At 41.9% G+C, this 23,202-nt stretch overlaps 1 protein-coding gene across 3 annotated transcripts in view; it reads left to right on the forward strand.

Moving 5' to 3' along the window:
- The window catches only part of ARHGAP31 (Rho GTPase activating protein 31), a 122,519-nt gene that overhangs the window by 64,364 nt on the left and 34,953 nt on the right, over positions 1–23,202 (forward strand). For all 3 annotated transcript variants that reach the window (NM_001205810.2, XM_059882835.1, XM_059882806.1), the window contains exons 2-6: positions 5,158–5,260; positions 7,706–7,850; positions 17,919–18,001; positions 19,164–19,271; positions 19,955–20,097. In NM_001205810.2, coding sequence (NP_001192739.1) covers positions 5,158–5,260; positions 7,706–7,850; positions 17,919–18,001; positions 19,164–19,271; positions 19,955–20,097 — 582 coding nt within the window. The remainder of the gene's footprint in view (positions 1–5,157; positions 5,261–7,705; positions 7,851–17,918; positions 18,002–19,163; positions 19,272–19,954; positions 20,098–23,202) is intronic.

Consider the following 23,202-nt stretch of genomic DNA (forward strand, 5'->3'; position numbering starts at 1 on the left):
ATATACTGAAAACCACTTAATTGTGTGCTTGAAAAGGGTGAACTTTATGACATTTGATTTGTATCTCAATTTTAAGGTTAAAAGAACAAAAGAAGAAACTACTCCAAGGAAGACAGGGCATACTTAAACTTTTTTTCCCCTTGGAAAATTAGAAAGCAGTTAATTTGCTTTTGTAAAAAAACAGAAAACATTATACTTTAAAAAATAAACACCACAAACTCTGTAATTCTACATTAGGCCAGGAGGAAGGGAGTAGAAAGAAGTTAAAACAGAGAGAAGGAATAAGAACTAAAGGGCGGGGGGAGGCAATCAAAGAAGGAGAATTGTAGAAGGACAGAGACCTCTTAGCCAAGCCAAGACCCACAGAAGCTGAGGAAAGCACCGGAGTTGGAGTCCTGGGCCTGAGGAAGGAGGGAGCAGCAATACAGAGTGGGAACTGGCAGCGGGAGAAGCACGGGAGCCGCTCTGACAGCTCTTGGATTCCTGGGGGATGGAAAGCTAGGAAGTTCTCTGCTAACTCCCAAGAATAACAGAAAGTGAAAGAAAGTGAAGCAGCTCAGTCGTGTCCAACTCTTTGCGACCCCATGGACTGTAGTCTACCAGGCTCCTCCGTCCATGGGATTTTCCAGGCAAGAGTACTGGAGTGGGTTGCCATTTCCTTCTCCAAGGGATTTAAATCTTTATTTCATCTCTTGAAAAACTGCCCTCGTAGAGCGGGCTCATTCACAGCACAGGAGAACTACTTGAAGCCCTCCCTCCCTTCCTCCCCTGTGCCCAGCAGAAGAGTCTCAGAGCTTTTTTCCCTGTTCAGCCACTTGTCTCTCTTTGCCTTTCCCTTTGCAAGTATCAGTTCTTTATCCACCAGTGATCCTTGGTCTTTTCTATTACTTCAATCAAGATGATGAATGTATCCATCATGCCCCAAGTGTTCTCAGCCCCTCTGCAGTCCTGCCTCTTCCTGCTTTCTCCCACTATAAATTGGTTTGCATTTTCTCCGGTTCTGTGTGGATGGAATCATATGGCTTCTGTCACCCATATGCTATATCATTCTTAGTTATTGTTGAGTAGCAGTCCATTGAATGTTTGCACCACTAGACTTTACCTTGAAGATTAGGGATGCAGCACCCAGAGAGGAAATGAAATCTGAGCAGCCCAAGACCTGAACAAAAATCCAGAATGGGGAGCGGGGAATGCCATGTTTCTCTGACACACAAATGAAGTTTGCACTGTAAAAGAATGTGGTTGCCAAGACCACATAACTGACCAAATAAAACTGTGCTTTTTCCACTCTCCATCGCCAGATCTGGTTAGATCCTGGCCATGCAGGGAGCTAGGGTAGCTTAGCAGACGTTACCTCTAGCGGGGATTCAAAGAAATGATTTGACTGCTGGCCTTTTCTTCCCTAAACCCTTGAAGAGGTTCAGAATTGAGGAGACTACCCCCACATTTATTTACAAGTATACAATGTCTTTTAGTTGTACCAAGTTGGATCGAATGAAACAAAGGACTTTCAAACATTTGTAAACTGTAAAGTGTAAATCAAAGTGCTCTTTTCCATCATAGAAAACCACCTCAAGATTTATTTTGTACTCAAATTAAAATTTAACGTTTAAGATCGCTGATCCAGAAAAAACAAAACAAGAAAAGGACTTAGAGAACCATCAGTGCAACAATTCAAAGAAGTTACAGCATTATATCATAATCAGCAACTGTGTGCCCCTCTGTAGGAGGGGACTTGAAGTTCTTTGGGTCCATGGTAAATCCCACAGAACTAGCTCTGTGACTGCAACCTCCAATGGCAACCTAAATAGACAATGGACACTTTCTTTCCATCTCTAACTACTCAGCTATTTTGTTTCAAGCTTTTATCCTGTCCAGAATCCTAGGTTGTCCCCAATTTTATTGGACCCCAGGAACAATAGGCTAAAGAATTCTGAAACTTTGAGAATAAACTCTTAGTAAGCCTCTGAAATACCACCCGTCAGTTAGAACATTGCTACCCTGAGCATGGGCTACAGATTGGCTGTATCTGAATCACCTGGGAATTTGTCAGAAACGCAGATTCTTGACTCCCACCCTCCTGTTGGAATCTGCATGTTCACAAGATCCCAGGGGGTTGTATCCATGTTAAAGTATGAGGATCACTGGTCTAGACAGTGAGTCTTCAGCTTCAGTGTTGAGGCACTTGTGAGGCAGCTACCGTTGCTGGCCCTCTTCGGGACCACAGTCTGAGAAGTGCTCTGCTCTGGCTCTAGAGCTGGATGGTCACAGAGATCAAGTGGCTCCTTTCCCATTCAGTGTGAGTGACGGAGAATTCCTGCATCTTCCAACTTGACCCGAGACGAGAATCCAGGAAGGCCAGCACTCCTCAGGGACTGGGACCATGGCCTTTTCCCTTGGATTGTTTTAAAATTGCCTCCTGTTTAAACAGAGCTGTGGACGAGAGGTTCTAGGGCCTTTGTATTGAAGCCAGAGTAAATTTATGGCAGAGGCTCCATCCGGGAATGTGTTTTCCTCACCTTGAAAACAAACAGAGCCTGAGGGGCTGCGGCGGAGTGCCCTGGTGCTGGGAGGTGGCTCTTTGAGAAGGGGATAAGACAGACTTGTGACCCTGCACTGCCCTTCTGTGGAGTGTTCTTTGTAAAGGCCCTTCGAGGCTGAGGCTTTCGTCTTTGAGTCCTCCTTGGGATTGTCCCCAAGCGCTAAAGTCCACCTGTGACCTGCAACAGCCACATTCCTTGGTACCAACACACACTGAGAAACACATCAAGGGCATGCATAGTTCAGAAATCTAACAAAATCTGTACCCTGTTGGGATCCGCTGCCTTTGTTTTATGAAGATACACCTCAGTGCATAGAAAAGTGGCGTCAGGTGAGCAAAATCACTTCAAATAGAAACACAGAACCATAGAGGGATGCAAAACCCATTCCGCATAGTGGAGGTGAATGTGAACTTGTAAGCAGCTGGTCAGCTCTGCCCCACTGCCTACCAGATGGGAGGTAGCACAGTTTTCACCAAGACTGCATCTCACAAATGATAAGCTTACATCATACAGAAGCTTCACACAGAAACAACTGTCATTGTAGAATGCATACTATATTCCAGGGTCTGTGCTAAGTGTTAACAATTATTTCAGTCCTAGCTATGAGGTTAATATCACTGTTATCCTCATTTTACAGATGTGGAAATTAAGAAACAGAGTTACTGCATATTTTGCCCAAGGTTTCAAGAGGCACTTTGGAGTCCAAACGTGGACTCTCCATCATGACTACCCGTGGCAGGCTACAGAACAACAGCTTGGTGTGGTGGAGAAAGAGTCAACCTGTTGTGCACAATAAGGATCTGTTTTTAAACAAGACAAATTTTTTAAGCATTGGAACTGTTTGCCATTTACTTATTTATTTATAAAATATATTTCGAGGCACAAGGTTAGGAGACAAAAATTTCATCGAGAACCTTTTTCATAAGATATATGAAAGTAAAGCTCTTCTGCTTGAAGCCAGGCAGGGACTCTGGACCCCTGTGAACACTCACAGCCCCTCATGTACCACACCCCACTCCCACCCTGTATTCATTCATAGGGAGTAGTTCCACCTCTGTGGTCTCTGGCCTCAATAGTTCCAACCACAAGTTCACTCCCTGCCCTCTTTCTACCTGGGGTAAGTTGGTCATGAATGACAGGGACAAAACATGGGTGTGTCCTGGAGGGGAAAGGCTCTGGAGATACATGGTCTTTGAAAGGTGGGTGGGATATGGTAAGTACGATGAGTTTTACTTAGCACCTAAAATGATTAGTAGTTGAAATGGTGGGGGAGTTGTGTGGAAAGTATTGTACTAGAGAATCCAGGAAGAATGTTGAGTCTGAATGCCTAGTATCTACTCATGTAAAGGTCTAGTACAGCTTGGAATTGTGTGCAGGTGTGATCAAGTGCATTAAACACTGATAGATTGGTATTAGGCTAATCTAAGATATTAACTGAACTGAACTGAAGATATTAATGGGTTGTGTATGTTTTGGGGGAGTGAGCACAGTGCAGTAATGGAGTTTCCATCCTACCTCTATGCCGGAAGACTTCAGCACCTGAGGCTTTGGTAGTTCCATCCCATCCACAGCACGCTCACAGAGGGACCTCAGGTGGGTCTGCCTAAGGACAAAGTGGCAAGTGACTTGCCAGTCTCTCCATGCCATTCAGAGGGCCTGTGGCTTCCATTCTGGGTCACTGAGCTGGCCGGGCTGGTCAGGTCCAGCCCCGAGGAGAGAAGAGCACAGCCAGACCCTTCTACCAGACACTGGACTTATGGAGTGGCAGGAATTCAAGAGGCCATGTCGGTCCCTTTTATGAGGTCCATTCAATCAATGACTCTTTGACCCATTTGGTGGTGGTGAAGTAGGGGGTGGTTCTCACCTTTAAAAAAAAAACCACTTTAACTGTTAAATCACCTTCTAACAGTCTTTTTTCCCTTTGCAGTTTTCTAAACATAGCTGAATTCACAACATAGATTTGATTTTGTGCCTTGTTTTTCTTTTACCTATCCACATCATAGGTAGACAGGTGCATCATAAGCATCTTTCCATATATTAATTACATTTTGCAAGCAACAAGTACTCTTAAGTGAGGTAAATAAATTTACCTGCCCCTTGGCTTCCTCATGTGTAGAATAGGCAAGAGTTCTCTAATTTTATCACAGGGGTCACCTGGAAGGCTTTTTAAAACACAGATTGCTGAGCACCACCTCCAGAATTTCCCGTTCAGTGGGTCTGGAGTGGGGCCTGGGAATCTGCACTCCCAACAAGTTCCGAGGAGAGCCTGGTGCTGTTGGTCAGGAGACCACACTGGGAGAATCAGTGAAATGAGGAGACTGAGTTGTGGGATTTCCAAGGTCACTGCTGGTTTCAAAAATCCAAGTGTTTGCATATTTTTCAAATTCTTTAAGACCTAACTCTTAAAACACACGCATTTTCCAACTTTAACAAAACCCTATGATTTTTTTTTTTAAATACCAAAGAACATCATCTCCCATTTAAACGTAATTGTTTCCACTTGTAACTCATATGCGTTCCATACTTCTCTTTAAAGTTACCTGGATTTTTAAAAGCCTATCTCTCAAAGACAGTCAGACTTAAACCTAATGCTTTTTTCTTTTCCTTTGCATAGTTCCATATGTATTGAAGAGCTGTGCAGAATTTATAGAGACTCACGGAATTGTGGATGGAATTTATCGGCTTTCAGGAGTCACCTCAAACATACAACGGCTAAGGTAAGCCCAAGAATCGCCCCCAAAGAACTCTCCCATGATCCTTCTTCTGTCCATACGTCTATCTGCAGGCGTTGGGAGTATTAAAGACTGAAGGGATTGAGGGAAGGATGTCAGGGCACAAGATCAAGTGCTAATGTTTTCAGATGCCTAACTGTTCTTAATCTAATCAGGAAACTCCAATCTGATGTAATTCCTTCCAACAGAAACTCCTGAGGGCTTTTAATCTGTTCCTATTGCACCAGATTTATTCTTTTTAGGTGGATTCAGCTGAACTCAAATGATTTAAATTACAAGCTGGGGAAAAATGATTTATTATTACTCACTTGCCTATCCAAAGCTCAGATCCCCATTACATGATATTCAGAACTTAAAGGTCAATGTGAGTTTTTCTGTTGACACACACTCAACATTTGATAGTTTCATCTGGTCAAAAAATCAGATGTCTGCATGATTGTGCATTTCTGTAATTGATGCCTGTATTTCTGAAATTACTGATAGGGGAACAATTTCCAATTCTATGGATTTATCCTAAACAATTCTATAATGTATCCCAGAATTTTTTTAATTAAAAGGACTGTAATCTTCAAATATGTATTGATATTATAGCTGTAAAATAAAAGTAGTATATGTAATGTATATATAGAATATATACATTATATACAATATAGGCACTAATGGTAAAGAACTTGCCTGCCAGTGCAGGAGACATAAAAGATGTGGCTTGGATCCCTGAATCTGGAAGATCCCCTGGAGGAGGGCATGGCAACCCACTCCAGTATTCTTGCCTGGAGAAGCCTATGGACAGAGGAGCCTGGTGGCTACAGTCCAGCATCACAAAGAGCTGGACACGACTGAAGCAACTTAGCACACACACATAGGTATATATAGAGAGAATATGTACTTTATATATAATATATAGTGTACTAGGACTAAAATAATAGGTTTATGTATTTTAAATATTGTTCTTTAATACAAAAGAATACATTTTAACATATTTATTACATATTCTTTAGTTGCAAATGTAGACTTTTAAAATAAAACATTGTTACAAGATTAATATGTAAATTTTACATTGTGCAGGTAATTGATTTTTATCTTCCTCCTCCTATTCAGTTTTTTGCCCCTCCTCCTCAAATCTCAATTGTCATAAAACTATACCACAGGAATAAAACATCCTTTTTACTCCCGGAGAAGTGATAACTATTTTAAAAATAACTGGTTTTTTGCAGCCATAGATTTGAACAGATCTGTGTGCTTACATCAGTTCACTAGTTTACTCATGTGATATTTTTCAGAGTTTCAACAGCAAGCATTGGTCTACTCTCAGCTCTGAAACATACCGCACAGTAGGTGGTATTGTGGAAGGACACTTGGACAATGGCCAATTCTTTTTCACTTAAGGACTGACCTTAGCCTTGACAAGGGAAATTTTTGGCTAACTAGATGAATAAGCTCTAAGTTGTTTGTGTTCTGCCCTTGTAAAAAAAACACATGCCTGTGAATTTACGAGGCCACTGCATGGTTTTCTTTTCAAGGTCTCACTCAGTCCCTTTCAGGTTCTGACAGCATCAGGGATTTCCCTTCTCTTTGTTAAAGGGGCAGAACCACAGGAGAAGGGGCAGCAAGCTGTTTCCAGATGCTGGTTTTGAGAGTCCAGTTGCCGTTGTCACTTCTTGTCCGACTAAATGAATACTCTCAAAAACCTAACTTCTCTTCTGTATTAATGCTCAGATTTATCATCTTTTAAATAAATTTTAACTTGCAAATATATACCATTTGAGGCAGTATATTCATTAATCATGCTCAGAAATGTTTTTTCAGTTAGAAATGAGGCCTGGAATCTGATGATGTTCTCAAACACCCCACTATAGAGTGTTTAAGAAGATTATTTATAAGCTTATTTGCCCTGTGGGAGTCACTGTCAGGCAGCCTAGAAGTTTCCATTCAGTATCAAAGAGAGAGTTGATTGAAGTTCTCAGACCTTGAGTTTGAGTCTCCAGATAAAACAGTTGGCTGACATGAATATGTGGACATGAATGATAACAATCTGACTCACCCTGGGTTTGGTTTCTCCTCCAAGAGAGAGAAGTTCATTTAGAACAATATTTTGGAAAAACTTAAATCTCAACAGGGTTTTTGGAAAATTGTTTTCATATTTCTTCACTGTTCACGGTTGAAACTACAGACATAATGCCATGAGAAATCCATTTGTAAATGGGATTATGTCTTTCTCATTACAGCAGCTTCTGCAGGGAAGACCCAGACCTGAAGTGGAAATGTTTTGTAGTTTTCTTGGGCCTGGAATAGAAGGTCTTTTTGAATCAAGGTCAAAAATATGGTCAGATCAGCAGTTTAGGGTCTTTTTACCCTCTAAGCAGCCCAAGTAGCTGCTGACATGGAACACATGTTCCTGGGATTGTTATGTCTCTGTCTGTGTTGTTTCAGGCAGGAGTTTGGCTCAGATCAATGTCCAGATCTGACAAGGGAAGTGTACCTCCAGGACATCCACTGTGTGGGCTCCCTCTGCAAGCTCTACTTTCGGGAGCTGCCCAACCCCCTCCTGACTTATGAGCTCTATGAGAAATTCACGGTAAGTGTTTGGATTTCCATTATGGTTACTGGGTGGGATGCATGGATGGGCCAAAGAAAGTTTCAGCACTAAAATTACAATAATAATACTTACCAGCTGGTTGCCATTATCTTGGTGATGGAATTAGGATGGTATTGTGAGGAAAGCAGGGTGGTGGGACTGTTTGCTATATCTTTCCTATCTTAAATTTTCAGAATGTTTGTTTGCTTGCATGAGCTAGCTTAAACCATCTCCATATTTATGTAACCAAATGTGCGTCCATAGATAGGAAGGAAACAAAGAAGCAGAGAATGAAGTGACTGACCCAAAGTCACACTCTATCCCCAAACAGAATAGGAACCTGAGACTTCAGATGCTACCTCCATGATTAATTCATTTCAGGCTGTTCCTTCTGTGTTTCTGTTGGGAGTTGTATAAAGAAGTGGGTGGGTAGAGAGGGGAGAGAGAATAAACAGAAATCAAGAGAGAAGTCGGAAAGCTGAGGAGAGAGAAGATTCTGGAAAAAGCAGCTAAGAGGGAGTGTAGATTGGGCTAGTGAGTTGGGTGGTGGAGGACGAATGGGCAAGAGCAGAACGCCTACCTAGCAGTTGCAGCATCACCAAATCCCACCCCCACAGGAAAAGGAGAATAAATGCTTAGAGCATGTCTGTAGTGTCAACCTTAAAAATAGGGCTTGAACATTTGGCTGTGATGGGGGTAGGAGAGGTGCTGAGTAGGTGAAGAGTTGGGTTTAACCAAGGTTGAGGCTCAGCTAGAAAAAGAAGGGGAGGGAGATCAGAGTGTGTGCAAGTGAGTGATTAAAATAATTGACCATAGAATTTTGTCTGGATAAGAAGAGAAAGGAGGGCCTAAGGCGGGCAACAATGAAAAAATAATGGATCATTCATCCCAGTGAAATCAGTAAACTGTTGAAGTAGGGTGGTCAGAGGGGATGTTTGAAATTAAGTTTATGGAAGACTTGTAATTATCGGTAAGGACCAGACCAAGGCTCTAATGGGAAAGATTCTTTCTTATGTCTCTTGTAATAAACCTATTTTGGATATATAAATATTCTTTAATTTGAAATTATATAGGAGTTAATGAGTGCTATTCACATTTCAGAAGATACCCTTACAGATCTGTCTGTCTGTCTGTCTGTCTCTCTCTCTCTGTATCTCCCTTTCTCTCTCCCTACTTTTGTTCCTCAGTACTATTCAATACATTCTGATGTTACGGAACAGTGCTAATTCAACAATTTGACCATCCTTTCATGGTAAAAAATAGAGAGAGACACTATTTTTACAGGGTATTCTCTCATATACACAGTGATTTCTTAAACCAGATTCCTACTGATGGATATTTAGACATTTTGTTTCTTAACACTTTACTTTTAAAAGCAACATTATAGTAAACATTTTTGTACATAATCCTTATACTTTTTTCTGTTTATATCCTTATGGAAAAAAATCACAGGAGTGGATTTACTAAGTAAAAGGATCTTATTTAAAATTTTGTCACATATTGCCAAGTTCTGCAGAGACACAAGAATGTTCTTTTTCCTGCAGCCTTGCCAACACTGAGTATTTTTAATTTACTAAATTGTTTGCCAATCTCAATCAACCAAAAATGTATCTTATTGTTATTTTAGTTTGTGCATAAGACTTTCTTAATCTTAGTACAGTATACTAGTTTCATCCTTAAATAAGACGACATCGTCACATGTTAAATAGCTGAATGAGTCCAACTTATTTTAATTAAATTTAATTCTATGATAATTAGAGATAGATAGGAATTCTTGTCTAGAAATTTCAGAAATACAGCTTTCTTCTTAGATCTTGTTTATAGGGTCAAAATGAAATCCATGTTTATCTCTCCCTGCTTCTGTTCCCCGACACTGCTAATCATTCTGTCTTCCACGGCAACGGAAAATATCAAAGCAATGTTACTGTCCACTTGCCATCAAATCTCAAGAGAACTTAACATTGTATTTAAACATAGTTTAAGGACACTAAGAAATAAAAGATGTTTTGTTGTGACAGGTGAGCTGTACATAGGTAGGATCTCGTGACTATCACTGAATTTATAGTTGAGTGATTTCTCTAAATCACAGTGATGAATTATGAAAATATAAGCAAACCTTTTCTGGGGACATGGGAACAGCCCTATTACATTGTCATACATTCTTACAATGATTTATTTAAACTTACTTGCACAGATGAAGTGGAATAACATTTCAGTGGAATATAATAGAATTAGAAAAATATTAATGAATTAATGATGATGATTTCTGCTACTTAGTGCTTACTATGTGATAAGCTTATTACAAATATTATTTCGTTCAATCCTCAAAATAACTCTGTGAAATAGGTTTTACTATCTCTTACTTACTTTTGAACTGTGGTGTTGGAGAAGACTCCTGAGAGTCCCTTGGACTGCAAGGAGATCCAACCAGTCCATTCTGAAGGAGATCAGCCCTGGGATTTCTTTGGAAGGAATGATGCTAAAGCTGAAACTCCAGTACTTTGGCCACCTGATGCGAAGAGTTGACTCATGGGAAAAGACCCTGATGCTGGGAGGGATTGGGGGCAGGAGGAGAAGGGGACGACAGAGGATGAGATGGCTGGATGGCATCACTGACTTGATGGACGTGAGTCTCAGTGAACTCTGGGAGTTGGTGATGGACAGGGAGGCCTGGCGTGCTGCGATTCATGGGGTCGCAAAGAGTTGGACACGACTGAGTGACTGAACTGAACAGATGAGTAAATTGAGGCTCAAGTGACTCTTGCCTGGGTTTGTACAGATAGTAAATGGAAGTAAAGACTTAACATTCTGTCTCAGACCAGCCACACTGTTTTTAAAATAGGTTTAACAGCTCTTCAATAGGCTCAGGTATTAAATAACTTAATATGAAATACAGAAAACATCCCAAACTAATGAAGGAACAATTCAATAAACAATGTTAGGAAAATTGGCTAAGTGATGGGAGAGGGGAGAAGTCAAGTTGTTACATTCTTACCATTTAACAGATTTCAGGTGAAGGATTTTCTAAGAACAAAAGCAAAGGAAAAAAGTCACCAAAGACAAATTTAACAAACTAAACTACATAAATATTAGATTTTTCTACATTAAAAGTACATTAACAAAATTAAAAGGTGAATGACCAACTATGGAAAATATTTATAATAAAGATGACAGGAGATGAATATTTTTTAATTATATAAAACTCCTGCTGCCGCTAAGTCGCTTCAGTCATGTCCGACTCTGTGCGACCCCATAGATAGCAGCCCACCAGGCTCCACCGTCCCTGGGATTCTCCAGGCAAGAACACTGGAGTGGGTTGCCATTTCCTTCTCCAATGCAGGAAAGTGAAAAGAGAACGTGAAGTCGCTCAGTCGTGTCCGACTCTTAGAGACCCCATGGACTGCAGCCTACCAGGCTCCTCCATCCATGGGATTTTCCAGGCAAGAGTACTGGAGTGGGTGCCATTGCCTTCTCCAATAAAACTCCTACATATCAATAAAGAAGAAAAAACACACAACACCCTGCTAAACAAATGAGCAAAGAACTTCAACAGGCAATTTGTAAAGAAACATAGTTATTTTAAAAGTATAAATATATTAGAAAAAAATGTATTTTCGTTTTAAAAAAATGTTTTTAATGTTAGTATTTCATGTTGCCAAGCCTGTGGTGACACTGGCTCTGTCATAGTTTCCTGTTGCAAGTGTAAATTGGCTAGACATCCAGCAAGTCATTTGAAATTACTATCAAGAGTCCTAAAATGCTCATATTTTTTTAATACGGTAATTCTATTCCCAGACTCCATTCTAAGATAATAATCAGATGTGCACATGAATAAATTGATTTACAAATATTTCACTGCCTTAGTAACAGTAACAAAATTAGGGAGTATCTACATGTCCAACAATAAGGGAAGGGTTAAATAAATGATAATAAATCTATTGTTTTAAATCCTGTGTAGCCATGAAAAGTCATATTTCTGAAGACTATTTGCTGACCACAATACAAAGTTAAATGGAAAAAAGCAGTATATACAATAAATAGGAGATGATGGCAGTGTTCATCTTTGGTGCTGGGAAGCCCCGGGCAGATTGCTTCTTTTAGAGTTCACTGTAAGTAGGTTAACAGTAGCTATGTCTGGGTGGTGAGATGGCACATGATTTTTATTTCCTTTAAGTACATGTATTAGTTTTATGTGGCTGCAGTAACAAATTACCACAAGCTTGGTGGCTTAAACAATAGAAAGTTATTCTCGCACAGTTCCAGAGTCCAGAAATCTGAAATCAGTTTCACTGGGCTGATATCAAGGTGTCAGCAGGGCCATGGATCATTACAGAGACTCTAGGGGGAAACCTGTTTCTTGCCTCCTCCAGCTTCTGGTGGCTGCTGGCATGCCTTGGCTTGTGGCCACATCTCTGCCTCCATGATCACTCTGCCTTCTCCAGTCTGTCTTATCTCCTTCTGCCTCCCTCTTTTAAGGGCCCACCAGGTGGCGCTAGTGGTAAAGAATCTGCCTGCCACTGCCAGAGGCCCAAGAGATGAGAGTTTGATCCCTGGGTCAGGAAGATCCTCTGGAGAAGGAAATGGCAACCCACTCCTGTATTCTTGCCTGGAGAAGGCAGTGGACAGAGGAGCCTGGTGGGCTCTGCAGCTCACGGGGTCACAAAGAGTCGGACACAACTGAATGCACACATACATATTGGATAATCCACGAGACTCTCCTTATTTCAAAAGCTTTAATCACACCTGCAAAGACTCTTTTTCCAAATAAGGTAACATTTACAGGTTCTTGAGATTAGGACCTGATATCTTTGGAAGCAACCGTTAAACCTACTACATTTTATTTTTATCAGAAAAAAGTTCATTTTAGGAAAAAAATCAATTTGGATCAGATTGATTCAACTAAAATAACTAAACCCAAGACAGAGAAAAGTTGCTTGCTGATTTAGGATTTTTAGAGAAGGCAGTTTAAAGAGGCATTACATTTTGAATTGAAATAACATCTTTGCGTATCCGTCTCCCTCATTAAACTGTAAGCCTCCTAAGGACAGAAAGCATATTTATTTTACTGATTTTTGTGTTTCCTTTCCCTGCTCTCCAGCTACTGGAGAATGCTGACTCTTGACCAGTAAACATTGGCTGGCGGGTTGGTTGGCCCACACACGTCATCTGAAGTGTCGATGAGAGTGGACCACTGGTGTGTGGCATCAGGGGGAGGCTGCCTGGCTGTGAGCTCAAGATGTCTGCCAACGCGGCAGCAGCCAATTGTCCTGGTTTGCCAGGGACTCGCCCACTTTTAACTCAGAAAAGTCCCGAGTTCCAGGACACTCCTCCGCAGTCTCAGGCAAACCAGGCTGATCAGTCACCTCTCCAGGAGCTGAAAGGTGAGGGGAGTTGTCTCAGTAAAGCTGATGCTCCCCATGGAGGAGGTTTGGTCCTCGGATGGTATTGCCCTGGAAGTGTGGCCCAAAGTGGGGCTTTCTGGCATTTTTTTTTTTTTTTTTTAATCTCTGGGTGCTTTATTTGGTCTTACGGCTGGGCAACTACAAGAATTGCAGGCCTGTAGGGTGCAGCCCAACAAGGTTTAAGTTCTTAAATGACTTTCCCCAACATTCCCAGCTTTGACCTAAAAGAAACACACCCCCTAGGAAAGATATAAGGCAGAATGAGTGTTATATGAAATGGAATTTTTATTATACAGCAAATACAATTGGGTAAAATTAAAATGATTTGTGTGTGGTAATTTCCAACAAATGCCCTAACAATATAAAACATAATTAAATTATATTTTCTTTTCGTTTCACTGAAAAAAAAAAAGTTGTATAACTTATGATAAACATAGTGGATCTCAAAAGCCACTAGGATGACATAAAAAAATAACTTTTTAAAAAGGATAAATACATAAGAAAAGAAAACTGAAGAGATAATAGCAAAGAAGAGATCAACAAAATGTTGGAAGATGGAAGAAGGATGATAAGAGGAGGCTTGAGTTCCAACTTGCTCCACTTTGCTGAGCATCTACAGAAGGGGAGGCCAAGAAAAAAATGCCAATTTGTATCACAAAACACTAGAAAAGTTCAGGAATTGAAGATAATGGTTATCAGGGGAAACTGAAAACAGAATTGGTTAAAAGGCTTTATAAGAGCAATCAGACCTTCAGATCTTGCTTAAGCAATCCCCTAATCCAAATAGAAGGAAGCTGACTTTTCAAAGACGTTTTATCAGAGACGCTATTCACTTAAGAGTCAAAGGCAGAAAGGGGGTAAAGTGAGAAGAGTAAGTAAAAGCCTCCTCTAAATAAGTTCTACTGGGCTCCCACAATGCTGGACTTACGAGCCTGGGCAATGTTTATCAATTTTTAAAAATCATTCCCTGGAGTCTTTTTTTTTTGAGAGTTTCCTTCTCCCTAATCTCCCCTTAATTCATTACAATTAAGAATTTTGTGTTTGTGTGTCATCTTACACTGTTGATTTTTTTTAAATTTTATTTTATTTTTAAACTTTACATAATTGTATTAGTTTTGCCAAATATCAAAATGAATCCATCACAGGTATACATGTGCTCCCCATCCTGAACCCTCCTCCCTCCTCCCTCCCCATACCATCCCTCTGGGTTGTCCCAGTGCACTAGCCCCAAGCATCCAGTATCGTGCATTGAACCTGGACTGGCATCTCGTTTCATACATGATATTTTACATGTTTCAATGCCATTCTCCCAAATCTTCCCACCCTCTCCCTCTCCCACAGAGTCCATAAGACTGTTCCATACATCAGTGTCTCTTTTGCTGTCTCGTACACAGGGTTGGCATTTTTAAATGCAAAGCAAAATACAGATTCATTCACTTACTCACTTAATGCAACTAACATCTCTTGAGCACCTGCTGTCTATACTAGGCAGGCACAGTTCCAGGTGCTTGGTAAGCAAGTCAGATAAAATCCTTGTTCTCATGAAAAGTGAAAGTCGCTCAGTCGTGTCCTACTCTTTGCCACCCCATGGAAGTCCATGGAATTCTCCAGGTCAGAATACTGGTGTGGATAGCTTTTCCCTTCTCCAGGAGATCTTCCCAACTCAGGGATAAAACCCAGGTCTTCCGTATTGTGGATGGATTCTTTACCAGCTGAGCCACAAGGTTCTCATGAAACTTACATTTTAATTAAAGAGATAGAGGACGAATAAATCTAACGCATAACTCGATAGTGAGAACTGTTGATAAGCACTATGAAGACAGTTAATGCAGGACACAGGTCAGAGAGGGCTTCCCTGGTAGCTTAGTAGTAAAGAATCCACCTGCCAATGAAGGAGACGCAAGAGACACGGATTTGATCCCTGAGTTAGGAAGATCCTCAGATTCCTGAGTTAGGAAATGGTAATTCCCCCCAGTATTCTTGCCTGGGAAATTTCCAAGGAGAGAGGAACCTGGTGGGCTGCAGTCCATGGGGTCACAAAGACTCAGAGACGACTGAGCAACTGAGCACGCACGTGTGCACAAGTCAGAGAATTCTGGGGACTGATAATCAAAGCTCTCCTGTGAGGTGATATTTGAACAGAGACAAAGATGAAGCAAGGGAACAAATTATGCAAGTATCTGGTAGAAGAGGGTGCTGAGAAGAAATAGCAGGTGCCAAGGCCCTTTTCGAGAAGGACAAGGGAATATATGGAGGCCAGCACGGCCCATAGGGAGCAAGCAAGGAGGAAATGATGGGAGACGAGGAATTTGAAGATGGGCCAGGTGCCTGCTGCCACAGGTGTGACAAAGACAGGAAGGTATAACAACTGTCTGGAAGATAACAGTGGTTGTCTCTGGAGACTGAGGGTCCAATGTTGGAAGGAAGACACTTTCTTCTGTGTATTCCTTTAAACCCTTTGCATTTTTAAAATCTTGTGCATGAATAACTTTTTAACCTAATCACTTAAAATAATTAAAAATAACAAAAGTGGCTTTATAATAATTTTTAAATAATACAAAATAAAAGGTAAAAACTGAGTTGCAGCTGGGGTGCAGTTAGAAGGGACAGACCCGGTTGCTCATCCATCCTGGGGATAGGGCTGCCCGCGCGCAGGGGCTAAGGAGCTGTTCAGGTAAGCAGAGGAAACCAGAGCCTGGGCCTGGCCAGAGGGGATGGGAGACCAGCCCGTGCCCGAGTCCTCAGAGTTCAGGAAGCTGGTCTTCTTGACACTGACTGGAAGAGAACAAATGTTCACAGATTCAACCTGGATTTTTTAAAGTTTAACCGTCAGCAAGATTGTCTTGGGTAATGTTGAGTGAACTTCTCTTTTAGGCAAAAGATTGGGATGGGCAAAGTTTCAATTCCCCAGTGATGGACTCTGCTGTCCTAATGTGGGAACACAAAGAGATGGAAAAATAGCTTTGCAGGGAGCAGACCCTCTGGGAGAACAATGAAGATAGATCTAGAGAGCTTCCAAATAGGGTTGGGGTGCAAAGGGGAGAGGCTGTGAATAATAAAATGATCCCATATGGGACCTGCAGGCAGCAGGGGTGAGCCCGCCCAGTCTCTCGGAACAGAGGTGACTAACAGCTTCCTAAAATATTAAAGGAACTTTCCATGAACGCTGTTAAATTGACCTACACCTTTCTTCCTAAGACACACTTATAGAAAGTGGGGGTGGGGTAGGCGCTTGGGAAGGGGGTGGGTGTAAAGCTTTGCAAAGCTCGTCCTCTCTTTGCCAAGAGAGGAAGAGAGGCCCCCCGCCCCTCCTCCGCCCCGCCCTTCACAGGATAGAACACAGGAGGGTCCACGCCTCATTCCTTCACCCCTCCTTTGAGGCTGTCTCCCTTCACTCGCTTTATGAGATTCTCCCTGTCTTGAGAATCAGGATCTCCCCCACAAATCTGTTTCCTAAATGACAGAGCCCAGGAAGAGGGCAGAGGTATCAGGTGCTTTCTCCAGGCTCCATTCTGGTCCTCACCCTCTACATCTGCACATCTCAAAAAGCAAGAATTGCGACAGAAATCATATTTATGCCAGCTCCGTTTTGAGGCTTGCAAACCCAGCAGAAGACTGAGACAACTGTGACCCTCTGAGCCCCGAGTTTCTCCCCACTTCTGAGTAGGAAATGAAGTAGAGTTTCCCCACATATTGATTTTTTTTATTGCCTTTGAAAATGGTTAGCTTTTGTGAATGCTTTACTTCAGTTAAATAAAAAAGTCAAACAAAAACAAGTTGGTGGCCAAAACTCTGGTATGATGTCCCACTTAGGAAAATGGAGCCAATAGTTGAGCCCTTTTAAAGTGTCTCGATCTGAGTGGGGTTACACGGTTATTATGCATATGAAAGGACTTGGGAAGCTGTAGCAGAAGATTTGTGCATTTTTAGTGTAGTAAACTATAATGTAGTGAAAAAAAAAAAAAAGATGTGACTACTGACCTTGAACTCAGGTACCGCTCCCATGCGGGCAGTCTTGAGTACTCAGCCACTGGGAGGGGCCCTTGAGCCTGAGCACAGGCAGGACAGATTCACAGGACGGGGTATAGGGGAATCTGTCGGGGACACCTGTGTTGTGCAGGAGCCCCAGGCAGGCCTGGAATCACACTGCATGTACTGCAGCCCTTGCCTCTCTTGAGGGCCTGGGCTGAGCTGGGAACCACATACCCACACAGGAAACAACCAGAGAGCAAGTCCGGACAAGGCCACCGGGTCTCAGGGACAAAGCTCTTATCCTGCTGAGAAGGCACGTCTTCACGTGGTCCCCACTTCCTGGAATCAACGACAGGCTGCCTGGCCACAGGAAAGTCTCAGGCTAGATGGAAGTGGCTGTTTGCACCCAAAAAGACAGCTGGCTGAATAAACAGGCAGCCACCCTGTCATCTCCACCTCTCTCGGTCTCTGTCCCTGTTTCTCTCTCCCAGTGCCCACGTTGTTAGACACTTTCCATCATGAACTCTTGGAGATTTTAGTGGTTTGTTTTTTCTAGAAAAGTGTGCCTCCTGGAAGGATGATCTCTAGGCGTGGTTGGGAGGCTGGAGTACCAGAAGCCTAAATAAACCCCACAGATCCAGGGGGGTGTCCTCTTCTTGAGCACTCACCAGATTGTTTCATTTCTTGTCCGCAGGAGGCGGTGTCTCATTGCCCCGAAGAAGGCCAACTGGCCCGAATCCAAAATGTTATCCAGGAGCTCCCTCCATCCCATTATAGGTAAGAATTCTTGGTAAAAGAAATTCACAGTCTCTCAATGTGATGTTAATACCACAGATGCAGGCTGGCATCATAAAAGGGGACAAATTCAGTGGACAGTGGCTTTCTGGGGTAGGTTGAGGTAGGCGAACAGGTCAGTTGTATCAGAGCGAGTTGGTGCCTGACCAGAGACCCTGGCAGGAAGGGACAGCCCATGTCTAAATTACTTTCACAGTACACCTCAGAGTCCCATAAGAATCATTTCTGATTGCACAGGCCAGTCTCACAGAGATCTAGATTCTTAGCCAGGTTCATAGCTTAACCAAATCAGTGGAAACCAAGATGGTTTCTAAACAGGGTTTGACTATCACTCTTAAGCATTTGGCTGACTGATGTCTCTGTATGCTTATCAATACTAGCCCTTCATCATTTCAACGTCTCTCCTTCTCACAGTCTAGTCCCTAACTGTGCCACCTGTCCCTATGAAAGTCACTCAGTCATGTTCGACTCTTTGTGACCCTATGGACTATAGCCCACCAGGCTCCTCTGTCCATGGAATTCTCCAGACGAGAATACTAGAGTGGATTGTCTTTCTCTTCTCCAGGGGATCTTCCCTATTCAGGGATCAAACTCCAGTCTCCCAGCATCATAGGCAGATTCTTTACCATCCGAGCCACCAGGGAATCCCAGTGGTTCTTAAACCTAGCCAGGTCTTTATAAGAGGGCAGATTTTGATGTGGTATAAGAACATCCCAGCAATAACAGATGTTATTCATCCACCAAATGAGTTCCTTAACCAGTACAAGGGTGCCCATAGCTGAAAGAATTACAATAAAAGCCGAGATGAGGGCCAGTTTCAAGACTGTGTGGAGGCCATGCTGCCCTCGGTGACAGGAGGCACAGGCTCCGAGCACTGTGAGTCCCGGGATCCATCTCTGACTGCACTAGCATCCTCAGCTGACTTCTGTCGAGAGTGTCTCCTCCCCACCCATGGCCAGTGCTCCTAGGGCCAAGAAAATTACTTCCATCTATCTTGATATCTTCCTGATAGCCTTCTAAAATTCATGAAATAGACGTATTTAGAATCTCTTAACTCAACCTTAGAAATTATCTCCAGATATCAGGTTTCACACAGACTTTGAAGTTTCCTACTTTTTTTTTTTTTTTCAATGAACTGTTACAGGACCTTGGAATACCTGATTCGACACCTGGCCCACATCGCATCCTTCAGCAGCAAGACCAACATGCATGCCAGGAACCTGGCCCTGGTGTGGGCACCCAACCTCCTCAGGTGACCATCTCCCCTCACCTCACTGCCCCAGTGGGCTCCAAGCAGCCCCCGATTCACACGAAACCTGGATTCTTCAAAACTGAGCCCCTCTGCTAGACAAACCTTTGGCTAAGTGGTTATTTGTCACACAGGGGAATTAAAGGTGATTTTAACAGCCCTTGCCTGCTAACCTTGGAAACTCTGGAACCCAGAAGTATATTCTGGCTACAGCCATGATGTGGCCAGTGTGATAGACCTGTATGTTATAATTTCCTGGAAAGGTCTTTCTGGGTCTTTGGGGTTCCTTGGCTTTTGTTGGTTTTGGTGGGGTCCTAGCTAGCTAGAACCTGAATTAGCTGCTTCACATGACTTTGTAAATGATGACCTGCCCTTAGAACAATTCTTTGGAGCTTGAAGGAGATCCTATGAAAAAAACAAAATCAATTCCTATATATTGAGTAATACAGTGTTTATAGCTTTGCAGTTTATAGTGCCTGGTGACTGTTTCCAATTTGTCCAGTGTGTTGGGCTTCACAACCTTTGAAGCGTCTCTTCAATTGATCTTAAATAGTTATATTAATACAAATTAACAAGCTGTATACATTTAGAAATTAGGGCCTGTGCAAAAGGCCCACTGGCTCCCCACTTATGCTTCAGTAGGTAGGGCAGACTCATTCACTGAATGTGTTTCTTCTGCGGTTCAGATCTAAAGAAATTGAAGCCACTGGTTGCAATGGAGATGCAGCCTTCCTCGCAGTCCGGGTCCAGCAGGTGGTGATTGAATTCATACTGAATCATGTGGATCAAATCTTTAACAACGGTACCCCCGGGTCACTGGAGAATGATGGTAATGACTCCTCCTGGCATCCACTTCTTCTTTGCCCGAGGCACGGGATCCGAGAACAAGTTCGAGTGGGCTGGGATCTAGCTCTCAGTGTCAGCTATGTGTGTCGGCTGACAACACTGTGTGTCAGTGTCTGAGGATCATGTGTATGTACATGTGTGGCTATGCGGCAAAGGTGTGGTGTGTGCAGATGTGGCTCTAGTATGTTTCTGATCAGTTGCATACATGGCCTATCCCGTGAACATGGTGTGGTGACTTTGAATACTGTTCTGTTATTTTTAGTGAGTTCTTAAACTCTTCCAGTTGTTATCTAGAGGCACTGGCAATATCCCCCCAACTATTAGCTTTTATTTTTACTTCCAGTATGATATTGCAGAAGGCTTAAGTGAGTGAGTTAAGAAGCATCCTGTTCATGCTTGTATTTATATTCATAACGCCTTCTCTTTGCAAGCATTTCTTTTTTAAATTGAAATATAATTGACTTACAATATTGTGTTTGTTCCATTTACACATTACACACACCTGTATTCTTTTTTTGGTTCTTTCCCATTATAGTTTATTATAAGATATTGAATGTAGTTCTCTGTGCTACACCCTGAATCCTTATTGTCTATTTTACATATGGTAGTGTGTATCTGTGTAATACCATATTCCCGGTTTATCCCTGCTCCACTTCCCCTTAGGTAACCATAAGTTTGTTTTCTATCTCTATGAGTCTGTTTCTGTTTTATAAATAACGTCATTTGTACTATTTTTTAGATTCCACGTGTAAGTGGTATCATATAGGATTTGTCTTTCTTGCAAGCATTTCTTGAGCACTTGCTTTGTTCTGCCCTGCCCTGGACAGTGGGCATACTGCAGTGGGTGTGTGTTTGTGGGTGCATGTATGTAGAGATTAGCTAGCATTGAAACCCACTATATGTGAGAAACAGTTAGCTGTTCCAGGTTGGATGTAATGAGATGCAATTCATGATGTTCCAGTCCTCATGATAACATAATGAACCCCAGGAATGCATTGGTATTGGTTTATGCTGCTCGAACTCATATGAGCCTAATTTGTAAAAATAAAAAATCCAGCTGATCAGTAAACCTGATAACTACCATTTGTGTGAGGGTACAATTTCCAGCATTAGCATACATCACATGACTGGGAAGGCTTGTTGAAACACAGTTTACTGGACCTCATACCCAGAATTTCTGATTCAGCTTGTCTGGAGTGCTGCTGAAAATCTGTATTTCTAACAAGTTTCCAGGTGATGCTGCTGCTACTGGCCAGGGTCCATACCTCAAGAACCAGTGTGTGTTAGAACTATATCTTCAAAATATTTGTATGAGCTGATCAAAGCATTCTTTTCTAGTTTGGCTAATAAGCTTGGGAAAATCAATTATAACCATCAAAGTAATCAATTGCAATTAATATCAAATTTTGATTCCTGGTATAATAATTCTTACCCCCATCCTGTCCTCTATGTGGTTTATGATCTTTCTTTTAAAATTCACATACCATAAAATTCACCGCTTTAATCATTTTATAGTGTGCATTTCAGTGGTTTTTAGTGTATTCACAGGATTGTTCAACCATCACCACTGTCTAATTCCAGGATGTTTTCATCACTCCAGAAAGAAACCCCATACCCAGTAAAATAGTCACTCCACATTTTGTCCTCCCTTCCCACCAGAGTCTGGCAACCAGTCATCTGCTTCCTGTTTCTATGGATTTTGCTTCTTTTGCACATTTCATATAAGGGGGATCATACAATACATGGCTTTTAATGACCTACTTCTTTCACTTAGCACATGTTCTCATAGATCAGCATTTCATTTTTTTAATAGCTGAATGATATTCCATTGTATGGATATACCATATTTTATGTATCCACTTATCAGTTGATGGACATTTGGGTTGTTTCTGCTTTTTGGTTATTACGATGCTGCTGTGAACAGTCATGTACAAGTTTCTGTGTGAACGTGTGTTTTTAATTGTCTTGACTATATACCTAGGAATGGCTGACGTTTTTTATATCTTTATTTTACCTTGCATTTTGTGCTAAGTTTCTTCAGTCTTGTCTGACTGTTTGCGACCCCATGGACTGTAGTTTGCCAGGCTTCTCTGTCTATGGGATCCTTCAGGCGAGAATACTGGAATGGGCTGCCATTGCCTTCTCCAGGGGATCTTCCCAATCCAGGGATTGAACCCACAACTCTTATGTCTCCAGTGGGTTCTTTACCACTAGCACCACCTGGGAATGGAAATAGTATGCTTTCATTCATTCATCCTTTTGAATCAACCAGTAATTCACTGGGGACTTACTGTATGCCAGGAACTATGGTGGGCCCTCCACACATATCATCTCATTGCCTTATCACAACAACCATCCTAAAGTTATCAACCTTATTTTATACATGAAGAACCGGAGAACCAGAAAAGCTTAGCAACTGGTAGGACTGAACATGGAACCTAAATTTTCCAGCCTGTGCTTTTTCCTTACCCAGTGATGCCTCTGGGAGGGAAAAAAAAAAAAAAAAAAAAGGAAAACAAATAAATAAACCATTGTAGAGAATTATGACTTTGGGAAATGTTCTTCTTGACAGCAAATTCCACCCATGACTGTTAGTGTTAAGGGTGTTCCTAATTCCACCCTGGAAATGCCTGTCTTTTTTATGACCATTGCCTTAATCAGCTTTTGTCCCACATATTGAAATTTAGTTTCCTCTGAGCCTTTAACTCTTGACTGCCTCTAATACATATTATTCAGTGCATTCCACTTAAATGTTCTGAATTCTTATTGACTTTGGTACCATACTGAACGTTTACACAAAATGGAATAAGTCATTTGTTGTCGTTGTTCAGTCACTAAGTCATTTGTAGCAAACTCTTTGTGACCCCATGGACTGCATGGCAGGCTGCCCTATCCTTCAGCATCTCCTAGAGTTTGCTTATATTCATGTCTATTGAGTCAGCGATACTATTTATTTAACTGTCTCACCCTCTGCTGCCCGCTTCTCTTCCTGCCCTCACTCTTTCCCAGCATCAGGGTCTTTTCCAATGAGTCGGCTCTTCACATCAGGTGGCCAGAGTATTGGAGCTTTAGCTTCAGCATCAGTCCT

This window comes from Bos taurus, chromosome 1 (assembly GCF_002263795.3).
Source record: "Bos taurus isolate L1 Dominette 01449 registration number 42190680 breed Hereford chromosome 1, ARS-UCD2.0, whole genome shotgun sequence".
Lineage (NCBI taxonomy): Eukaryota > Metazoa > Chordata > Mammalia > Artiodactyla > Bovidae > Bos > Bos taurus.